This window comes from Diabrotica undecimpunctata, chromosome 9 (genome assembly GCF_040954645.1).
Source record: "Diabrotica undecimpunctata isolate CICGRU chromosome 9, icDiaUnde3, whole genome shotgun sequence".
NCBI lineage: Eukaryota > Metazoa > Arthropoda > Insecta > Coleoptera > Chrysomelidae > Diabrotica > Diabrotica undecimpunctata.
Window position 1 is genome coordinate 132016363 of NC_092811.1, and position 12064 is coordinate 132028426.

A 12064-nucleotide genomic window follows, 5' to 3' on the forward strand; every position below is an offset into this window, starting at 1 on the left:
GCCGTTTTAGTTTCAAACAAAGACGTAGACATAGCATCTGAAAAGCTGCGAAATTACTTGCATACGTTAGAGAGTTGGTTGACAAAATGAAAAATTAAAGTAAATAACGAAAAATCAGCTTAAATCAAATTTACAACAAGAAGACGCAATTGTCCACAATTTAGTCTAAACAATGCCTCCATTTCTGCTAGATACGTTGTAAAATATCTTGCATTTGGACCAAAAGCTCACCTGGAAGCAACACATTAACATAAAAAAACTCAGCTCAATATAAAATTAAAACAAATAAATTGGTTACTTGGTAGAACTCTGAGGCTGTAGCAAGCTTTCAAACACAAAAATCTTGCAGACCTTTCAATCAAAAACATTGCGTAGGATAGCTAACGCCCTTAATGAGCAATGCAATCGTCCACAATGATCTAGGAGCACCAGCCGTAAAAGATGTCATATCACTTCACGCCAACAAGGCCAGAATTCTTAATTCAACCCACCACAGCCAAATTATCAGTGAATTATATCAGCCACCAATGGAGGAACGAAAACTGAAGAGGACTTGGCCAGAAGACCTGGTTACATAGGTGAAAATGGAGAACTGTCTTTGGATGGTACCCAAATCAAGTTAATATTAAATTTAAATATGCATTTAAAAAATTAAAAAATTGTTTTACATAGTCCCTGAAAAATCTCCTGAAAAGCTCATTTATACTTTAAATTAATATCATCGTGACCCTTTGTTAAAATCGTTTTATATTTGTTATAAAAGAAATTTCTGACAGTACTAAAATGGATATCTTCAGGATACAATTAACATGATTGTTAATTCTCTAAAAAAAATCTATATATGGACCATAATATATTCATATAACACCATAGCGTATTTCTATTACAATTTTTTTCAATGGCTTCATATATTCTAATTGATATTAAGACTGTTTTTATCTTAATTTACAGATCCTTATGTAAAGATAGCCTTGATGCAAAACGGCAAGCGATTGAAGAAGAAAAAAACTAGTATAAAGAAATGTACCCTTAACCCTTACTATAATGAATCATTCACATTTGAAGTACCGTTTGAACAAATACAGGTAAGTGACTTTCCTTAAGATATTCAGTGGATACTCTATAGTGAAAATCACATTCAGATGGCAGTGTACGGATATAGGATAACAGCGTTGCCAATTCCACTGCCAGTGTAAATTTTGCTACTCTTGTAAAATAAGCATTACCAAACTCAGGGTAGACTAAGATATGTCTAGGTAACTTAAATGTTTAATACTTAGTATATTCGTAATTAAATAAATTAACCTAATTCCTAAAATGCTTTTATACCCAATAAAGATAATATGTTGGTTAACCACAGCTATTAAATTATATGAACTACATTAATAATCTTAACCACATAGTTACCTTTAGTGAACATTTATTAATAAGTATTTGAGAATACCTCAGAAATACAAGTTTTAATTATTTTTATTTTTACAATCTAGTTCATCCGAGTCATCTTTTAATGAAATTATAATAGATTTAATGTCATCTTGCATGTTATGTACTGTTCCAAAAATTATTGTAAAACTTTATAACATGACTGAGGAAATTCCTAGAGGAGATGTACCGTTTCACTTCACTCCACATTATTTCTATTAGGTTCAGTTCACAGTGATAAGTCTTGAGTAATGGACATTTACGTGGTATTGTTCGTGACTATGATTCCTGTGTTTGTCAACAATACAATCAATTTTGTATTTGTCATAAATATTTTAAAATGCATGAGCAGTTTGACTTTTCACCCAATATTGTTTGGAAAAATTTAGTTTCCTAGAATATTAAGATGCAATATCCATTATAATCACATCCATTTCTTTATAGTAATCTTCATCACCTTTTTTTGACAAGAAAAGTTATGTCACCACCTTTAACAAATCCATCTTTGTTTCGTGCATGGAATAAAACAAATCTTCGTCCTTTTTTGCTCAGAGTTTTTAAATCTGCGGTAAGTCCATTTACGAGAGCCTGTCGTCTATTTTTTATTGTTGTATCTTGTCATACTGTGATATTCGCTCCTTGATTCCCCAGTTTCTTTATTCCCATGAGAAAGTGGCGCCTACACTATTTCTTGTTTTTCTATTACTATTGAATGTCTACCCTGCTTGCCATATATAAAACAATGCAGTAGTCACTTAATGTACTCTTCGGAAAAAATTGGAAGATAGTCCGTTTCATTAATTTTTTCTAATACTACTTCAACCTTTGGAGGAATATTACAGATAGGGAAAGTAAGGTGGCATTAAAACGATATTAAGATCAAAATGGGATTATACAAATAATAATTTAATTTTAAAGAATTGCAATCAATTTTGAAGAGAAAATATAAAACCGAAAAGACCAGATACCCGAAATATAACTTTCTATTTCTAAAATACCAAAAGAAAAATTATATAATTAAAAAAAAAATTTCACAAAACTTTAATATTTTTCCATTTTACATTCATATAAGTATTTCCCAAATTATAATCCTTTTATAGGAGCCGGCCCATACCGTACGAACAAAAACTTCGGCAACATTGTAGTTATTTCTGACATATAGAAAGCACAGGCCTATCTCTGTAACGCTGCCATCTGAATGTGAAGTTCAGTATAGTAGAACTATATTTGCAGTCCAAATTAAAAACATTTATACTTTTTTGTAATTTTAATGTTTAATGAATAAATTTAATGACTAGATTCTAATTTTCCGAAAAAGAAAAACGAGTCTAGTATGTCCAAAATTATATATATTTCTTAGTAAGTACTTTTCCAAAATGACACTTACCTTTACCTTCTTCTTTTTCTTTAATTCGTTCGAAAACAAGGATGAATTATTTTTGTTTCTAGAGGAATTAGGATTTACCCGATAGTTGCGGTTACCGAGCACTGGCTTGAAGTCAACGAGCCTTTTTTTGTAGAAAAATATAACACAATTGCTAGGTATGATCGTCCAAGTTCAGCTCATGGTGGCACCCTAATTCTTTCTACAAAATAATAATTTCTCCCCTATAACAAAATATTACTTTCTGTTGCAAGAATCCTTTTTTGAGTTTTCATTGGTTCATAACAAGAATATTAATCTATACATTCTTTGCATTTATAGATCACCTGATTCTTCCACGGAACTATTTTTTCGGAACCTGTTAAATTTATGAGACCACCCGCCCAATAAAAGCAGAAAGATTCTATGCGGTGACTTGAATATTAATTACGCTGTTGCTTGTGCTACCCAATTATCCTTGGTCAATATATTCGAATCGTATGGTTTCACAATGCACGTTAATTCTGCTATAAGAATTACTAAAACAACATATACCATAATTGATTATATTGTCTGAGATTTGTCACCCCTTGATGTATGCTCTATGTATGTAATGCAGGACTATCTGATCATAAAGCAGTATATGCCAAGTTTGTTAACACTCTTAACAAACAATCTTTGAAAACCAAACGTTTAGGTAGGATTTTTTCCGCTCAGAACTTTCGTAAATTCAAAAAGTGTGCTTGACTTCTGGGTGGAACTTTCCCTCTTTGGACGTGGACTATTTATAATTTCAGTGATTTTTTAGATAGGCTTATCTGTATTTTCAATAAAACATTTCCTTTCATTACAATTAAGTCAAAACATCACCAACCCTGGACTACCAAAGTTATCCGCATATCAGCCAAGAATATGCGTTCACTGCTTGACATCAAAAAATTTACTACTCACGTCTTTGTCACTGAAGCTTTAAAAATGTTGCAAGAAAAATTTGGTCCATAATAAGCGATCTTCCAAATAAAACTAAGACAGTTCAAACATTTTCCCTTTCAAACCCTTCTTCTTCTTCCTTTGCCCTATCCGTTTCGGCCGTTGGCTATTAACAAGGCTATTTTGACTTTGTTTACGGCACCTCTGAACAGTTCGGTCGATGTTAGTCCGAACCATTGTCGCAGTTTATGCATTCATGAGTGTCGTCTTCTTCCCGGTCCCCTCCTACTGTCGATTCTTCCTTGGACTATTAACTGTAGCAGCCGGTACTTAGTATGCCTCATGACATGTCCGAAGTACTCAAGCTTCCGTTTCTTTACGGTGAACATTATTTCTTTGCTTTTGCCTATTCTCTGCATTACTTCCACGTTAGTGATGTGGTCTGTCCAGGATATCCGAAGAATACGGCGATATATCCACAGCTCAAAGGATTCTAGTTTCTTCAGGGTGGCTTCCGTTGTGGTCCATGCCTCTGCTCCATAGAACAAGACCGGGAAGACATAACACTTGGCCAGTCTTAATTTTAGTTCCATTGAGATTTTGCTTGTGAACCACTTTTTCATATTGTTGAACGCGTTTCGCGCTTTTTCAATTCGTGATCTTATTTCTGTTGACTGGTCCCATTTTGTGTTGACTGTGGTTCCAAGGTATGTGTATGTCTCCACTTGTTCTATTTTTCGGTTGTTTAATGTCAATTGCATCGGAGGTTGTTGTGTTCTGCTGATGAGCATGCATTTAGTTTTGGTTGTATTGAGTTCTAAACCATATTCTTGACTTGCTGTGTGTATGCTTTGCATGAGTCTTTGAAGCTCGTTGCAGTCATTTGTGATAATAACTGTGTCGTCAGCATATCTAATATTATTGATTACCTCTCCGTTTACTTTGATACCCTCCGAAACTTCTCCCAGTGCTTCTCTGAAGATTTGTTAAGAGTATATATTGAACAGGAGCGGCGAGAGGACGCATCCCTGTCGTACACCCTTTTTAATATCTATCTTCCCACTGTGTAAGTTGCCCATCTTTATCTCAGCACTTTGGTTCCAATAGAGACTGGTTATTATGCGCAGATCCTTGCCATCAATATGCATCTTCCTGAGCATTTCCATGAGTTTATCATGTTTGACCTTGTCAAACGCCTTGGAGAAGTCGATGAAGCACAAGTGGACGTCCTTGTGCATGTCTCTGCATCTTTGAATTAAAACTTGCAGACTGAAGATCGCCTCTCTTGTGCCCAATGCGCTTCGGAATCCGAACTGTGACTCCGATATATTTGCTTCGCATTTGTTATATATTCTATTGTGTATGATTTTGGTGAAAACTTTGGTAATGTGATTTATCAAGCTTATTAAGCGGTGTTGATCACAGTGTTTTGCACTTGGTGTTTTAGGTATGGCTACAAAGGTCGATCGAAGCCATTCCTCCGGAATCTCACCTTTGTCGTAAAAGGTGTTAAAAAGGCCTGTCAGAAAATCGAGGAAGTGGTCATCCGTTTCGCATAGGAGTTTTATGATCTCGCTCTGTATGTTGTCTGGACCTGGTGTTTTGTCGTTTTTTAGCGATGAAATGGCTTTTTCCACTTCAGACCTTAGTATTTCGGGTCCAGTCATGTCGTCATCTTGGTCCACTGTCGCTCTGCGTTTATCGTTAAAAAGTCGTTCTACGTAATCTTTCCATGTGTCAATGAGCTTCAAGTCGTCTGATATAAGGTTACCGTCTGCGTCTATTAGTGTCGGGTGGGGATTATTGGTTTTCTTTTTAATTGTTAATTCTTTGATCTTTTTGTGCATATTGTGGTAGTCATATCTTCTGTCGCACCCTAATAATCTAAATAAGTACTTCGTTAATGTGAGTAAAAATATAACATCAACTAATGTTTCCATTAACAAAATCCTATTTCCTATCTCCCCAATTCAAAAAAGGTCTCGAATTCGTTCTTTATAAGACCAGTTGATGATATCCAAACAATCAGTAGTATCAAAAGCAAATCTTCCTGTAGTACTGATGGACTATCCATAAAAATTTTCTTAAATCTTTTAAAAAATATGTTGGAAATCCTGGTCTCACCAATTAACGATTCTTTTGAAAAAGGTATATTTCCAGAGTGCTGAAAGACAGCCATTATTATTTATCTTCATATGGGTGGTAAAAAATCGAATGTCTGCAACTATAGACCTATTGCCTTACTACTGGTCCTATCCAAAATTATTGAGAGACTTATAAAAGCCCGACTTATGTCCTTTCTCGTTGAAAACAACATTTTATCACAAAGTTAGTTCGGCTTTTGCTCTAATAAATGTATAAGTGATGCTATGTTTTCTGTACTACATGAGGTATATTAAGCACTAAACAGTAATCTTACTTGTATGTGGATGTGTATAATAGAAGCATTGTATGTGGAGTACCACAAGGTTCAATGTTGGGTCCTCTACTTTTCCTTATCTTTATAAATGACATCCCTAACTTAAAAATCGATGGTAAATTTTTTCTTTTTGCTAGTGATACTAGCATTACCTAGAGGGACTCTAATATTGCAACTATTCACGCAATTTTAACTTCTGATTTACTTAAATAAAAACCTGGTCCGATTCTAATTTACTCTCTTTTAACATGGATAAGACAGTAGCATTATCCTATAAAGGAGCTCTTTAACCCTTGCTTCTTGATAACAGCCAGATCAGTATCGTTGATTCTGTAAAATTTCTTGGAAATTTTATAAACAGCAACCTTAAATGGTCTATTCATATTGACTTGTTAAGTAAGAAACTAGCCTTAGCCTGCTATGCAATAAGATCTGTTTCGAAGGAAATCAATTTAACATCTTCCAAAATAAAATATTTTTCTTTGTTCGAGTCTCATCTTCGATATGGCCTTTCTTTTTGGGATTCTAGTACAACTGCCCAATCTGATGTTATTTTTAAATTACAAAAAAGAGCAATACGGTATCTTTTTGGCCTCAGTAGAATAACACATTGCAGAAACTACTTCAAAAATCACGGGATTTTAACTCTTCCCTCTTTATATATTCTAGAAACTGTTTGCTTAATTCGTAAACACCTACATGTTTTCCAGCAAGACGTAATCATGACTACTCCACCAGAAATTCAACCTTTGATGTGTATTTACCGATCCCGTCCACTGAGTTAGTAAAGATATTTATATTATATTCGGCAAAAAACTTATACCATCTCCCTTTGCAACTTAAATCTACAACTTCTTTCCTTAAGTTCCGTAAATTGACAAAAGCCTATCTATCTAGTTTTAGTAAATTTGAATTGTTATTGTTATTTTTTTGAATTTTTGTAAGCTTTGTCCATAAAATTGTACAATTTTCAGTGACAATAAAGCATATTTCTAATTCTAATTCTACAACAGTGTTTATTTAACAAAATTTCTTGAAATTTTCAGAAAGTAAACCTCCAAGTGACTGTAGTAGATTACGATAGAATCGGCACTTCGGAACCCATCGGAAAAGTGGTACTAGGCTACAATGCAAGCGGAACTGAGCTTCGCCATTGGTCAGACATGTTGGCTTCACCCCGTAGGCCGATAGCACAGTGGCACACACTCAAAGATCCTGAGGATGAAAAGAAAGACTAAGATAATAATGTCGCCTAACAACGCTAACACAATATAGTAAGTTAAGTATTTGGTCAAATATATCTCAATCAAAATATCTATAATTATTTTTAATTAACTGTTTTAACTTTAACTAACCCCAATAAGAGTAAGATTTTTTAATATGATTATAAAATTATGTTCTTGTGGCGTTTCCATTGTGGATCAATTGTATAATTTTATTAAAAGGTAAAAATAAGAAAATATTTTTAAATGTTAAATCCAAAATTGACGTAAGTGTATCCAAGGAGGTAAAATGACTGTCAACGTCAAATATATCGTAATTTCAAATAATTTTTTTCTTTATTTCCATGAAGTAAGCTACAAAAAAATTTAAATGACTGACAATAACAAATTCGCCTTTAAGAAAAACAGATATGACCTGGGCCCGCAAAAGCGCAGAGAAACAACAATATTCGCAGAGCATCTTGTAATTGTATTCGCAGCACCAGATAATAATAATGATGAAGATAATAATATAAGAATATATTTACTCCGACAGAGGTTCGACAATAAACAAATAACAGGAGAATTACTTCAGAAGCTACAGAGAAAAGCCGCGGTGTTATTAACAATAATATACAACAGCCTACTACGTCTTCGATGCTTTTCAATAAAATGGAAATTTGCTGAAGTTACTATAATTCCGAAACTTGGTAATCCCGCAACGCAAGCAAATTCATATCGCCCTATAAGCCTACTCCCAATAATGTCGAAAGTATTAGAAAGGCTACTATTACATAAAATTAAGTAAGTTGTTCCCATAAATGAAATTATACCACAACACCAATTCGGATTTAGACGTAAATACTCAATCATCCAACAATGCCACAGAATAGTAAATATAAAAAAAAGAGTGTTTCTAGATATACAACAGGCATTCGACAGAGTATGGCATAAAGGTCTCCTCTACAGACTGAAATTACACCTAACAGACCAACTCTACTTTATACTAAAATCGTATCTTACTGACCGTTACTCAAAGGTCAAAATTGAAGAAAGCTACTCAAATTACCACACCATACAATTACTTTTAGACTATTTACTTATATATATTTATCTCTATCTCGATTCGTTGTAGAGTAGAGTGTAAACATGCAATGAAACAATAAAAAAAATTCCATGAAGTAAGGTAAATAATTGTAATGAAGGAATAGGGCATATGAGTATCACAAAAATGTCCTTCGTCACACTACATTTTTAATGAGAAACCAGATCACAAAACAAAAAAATACAATTTTAAGAATTCATAAAAACAAGGAGTACAATAACCAACAGGGTAAAATCTGGTAAACAGATGGATCCTAAACAACAGAGGGTATGGGGGCCGAAATATACTCCAATAGTCCAATAATTAGCAAAAGCTTTACCTTGGGGAGAAACTGCATCATTTTTTAGGCGGAAATTTATTCGATACTGAAATGTGCCACTGAACTTAACACAAATTGGGAGTTTATGAAAACCACGCTCAAAGAGACCGCAGAGGAAGTGCTGGGTGAAGTACCCAAGGGACAGCGAAACAACTGGTTTGATGAGGAATGCCAACGAGTAACGAAAGAGAAAAACGACGCGTATCTGAAAATGATCAACAGAAGGACTAGGAGCAATGTTGAAGAATATCGAGTAAAGAGACGAGAGGAAAAACAAAAACACAAACAAAAAAAGCGGCAACAAATCAATAAAGAGTTCGAAGAAATGGAAAACCTTAATAGAGAACACTAATACAGAAAATTTTACAAACAGATTACCACAAAAAGAAAAGTTTTCAAGCCACAAGCGAACCAAGTCAAGGCCCTTAACGGATTTCTTTTAAACGAGAGAGTGGAAGTACTAGAAAGATGGCAGGAACATTTTAGTACGCTACTTAATGGAGAAAGTAGAGCTAAAGGTAGATATGATATAGAAATAGAACAGGAGGATACTGAACTACCAACTTTGGAAGAAATAAACAAAGCAATTCAGTCTCTAGCCAGAAACAAGTCACCCGGAGCAGACAACCTACCCGCAGAAATATTTAAATGTGGCGGTCAAACATTTGTAGCCCTCCTTCACAAACTACTAATACAGGTATGGCAAGAACGCGCGTTACCAGAAGATTGGAATACTGGAATTATATGCCCCATACACAAGAAAGGAGACGTTCTTAAATGTTTCAACTTTAGAGGGATTTCCCTTCTTAATACAGCGTACAGAATTGTGTCCCTGATACTTAAGGAACGACTGGCACGGTATAATAGGATCCTACCAAAGAGGCTTCTTGAAAAATAAATCTACCATTGATCACATATCATCCATCAGACAAATATTAGAAAAAACGACGGAGTACGACATAGACTGCCATTACATCTTCGTAGACTTTAAGGCAGCGTACGATACTATTGACAGGTCCCAATTATATTCGGCGATGATTGAATTACGAATACCAAAAGGATTGGTAGAATTAATTAAAATGACAATGATGAAAGTCGAATGTAAAGTGCGCGTACAAGGGGATGTTTCAAAACCATTTAAAACCAACAGAGGACTGCGCCAGGGAGATGCGCTATCATGCACACTGTTCAACCTAGCATTAGAAAAAGTTATGAGAGATTAGGGAATAAACTTAAAAGGTACAATATATACCCGTAGTATACAAATAATGGCATACGCTGATGATATCGTCATAATTGGAAGAACCCAAAATGAAGCAGTGGAGGCTTTCACACGTATCAAAAATGCCGCACAAAACATCGGACTTCTGATTAACATTCAGAAAACTAAATATATGCCGGCCATATCAAGAATTCAACAAAATAACTTAGAGGTGCAACACGAAACGATAGAAATGGTAGAAGAATTCTGCTACTTAGGATCACTGGTAGACTACAAAAATAACACATCCAACGAGATAAAAAAAAGAATATGCGTGGCTAACCGCTGTTATTTTGGCCTGGGCCCTCAACTAAGAGCGAGAAGTATGTCAATAGCAACAAAGTGCAAACTTTATAAAACAATAATACGCCCAGTGCTCACATACGGATCGGAAACATGGGCAATGACGACCCGAGATGAAGAGTTACTGCGAGTCTTTGAAAGAAAAGTATTGAGGACCATATATGGCGGAGTAAACGAACAGGGTCTGTGGAGAAGGCGATATAACTTTGAACTTTATAGACTTTTTGGTGATGCAGATATTGTGAAGACCATCAAAATAAACCGCCTAAGGTGGGTGGACCACGTTATGCGGATGGATGAGAGTGATCCCACTAAAATAACTATGCTAAACAGGCCGGTCGGAAGAAGAAGAAGGGGGCGACCTAAACTCAGATATCTGGACGATGTACAGGAAGATCTGATTGAGATTGGAGTGAGGGGCTGGAGAAGACAGACACTCGATAGGGAAGGATGGAAGAATGTTTTGAAGCAGGCCAAGGCTCACGAAGGGCTGTAGTGCCAACTGATGATGATGATGATACTGAAATGTGCAAAAGAAAATAATGAGAGCTCTTGAAAAAAAGCAGACCCATATATTGTGAAAGTCAAGCAGCGCTGAAGGCACTGACGTATCAGAAAGTGACGTCTAGGCTGGCGTGGAAGTACATCAAAGGACTGAATAAACTGGGAGACCGGAACAAGGTTGAGCTTGTCTGGATACCAAGACATCAGGGCATCGAAGACAACGAAAAATCAGATCAACTTGCAGAAAGAGGAAGAAACGAATCAAACGTACCGGCTGTAACTTTGGGAATACCAAAGGCTGCAGTTCGTAGTTCTGTGGAGGACTGGATCAGAGAGCTTCATTGATGGACCATATAGAAGAAAAACAGAGGAACGGGACTCCTTCATGTGGGCAGTAACAAACTGAGAACAGTAACAGGAATGTCCGTTCACCGGGCATGCACCAGTAAGAGAATTTTTGAATAAAATAGGCATTTAAAATGAAGAGCTTAAATACAGACTCTGTTACAAGGAACCACAAACTGCAAAACGTATATTATGCGATTGCGATGAACTGGACTATAAACGACAAAAACTGTATGGGCAACCAAGAGGAGATTCTGCTATATTAAGCACACACAAACTTTTACAGGGTACACAAACTCTTTCTATTTCAAATCCCTCTATATTTCTGATCTGACATTTTTATTTTTCTTTTGACGGTCTCTTTTTTTGATTTTTTTTATTGGCTTTGCGAGCTCTACAAGGTCTTGTAGATGTGTTCGACTATATTTGTTATTTTATATGTATCCTCATCTTTCTTATTATTGCTGTCTTTAATTTTGATGATCCTTTGGACACCCAGTGTTGGTCTTAGACATTTTAGGGATCTGTTGCTTTCATCTGGGGCAATAAAAACTGTCAAAGACTTTCAATCCCCTACTTTTATTAGCGAAGCCGCCATCTTTCTTACATCGTTTCTGGTGGTCCTGTCCAATCAAAGTGCTAATCGCTCGTTTTAGAACTCAGTTGTGAGTTTCCTTTTCACTCGTTTTTTTTTAAGCACTCATGGCTTGTGAGCTACAGAGTCCGGTAATAATTCAGCTGCGTATGCCAATACTTCACCCATTTTTGCAGGTTCGGAATGTGACTTCGTCGACTGCGCCATATCACGTGTTACCTCCCACTCTTCCTGTCACTGGTCGATCGATCTTAAAAAAACTGATACACGTCATCAGAAGGCGCTGTTAGTAGAAA

The 12064-nt window shown here is 35.6% G+C and overlaps 1 protein-coding gene across 5 annotated transcripts in view; it reads left to right on the forward strand.

Annotated features, from left to right (window-relative positions):
* LOC140451479 (synaptotagmin 1-like) overlaps nucleotides 1–12064 on the forward strand; it is a 132337-nt gene that overhangs the window by 108410 nt on the left and 11863 nt on the right. For all 5 annotated transcript variants that reach the window (XM_072545301.1, XM_072545305.1, XM_072545306.1 and 2 more), the window contains exons 9-10: nucleotides 952–1085; nucleotides 7181–7408. In XM_072545301.1, coding sequence (XP_072401402.1) covers nucleotides 952–1085; nucleotides 7181–7372 — 326 coding nt within the window. In that variant the 3' untranslated portion in view covers nucleotides 7373–7408. The remainder of the gene's footprint in view (nucleotides 1–951; nucleotides 1086–7180; nucleotides 7409–12064) is intronic.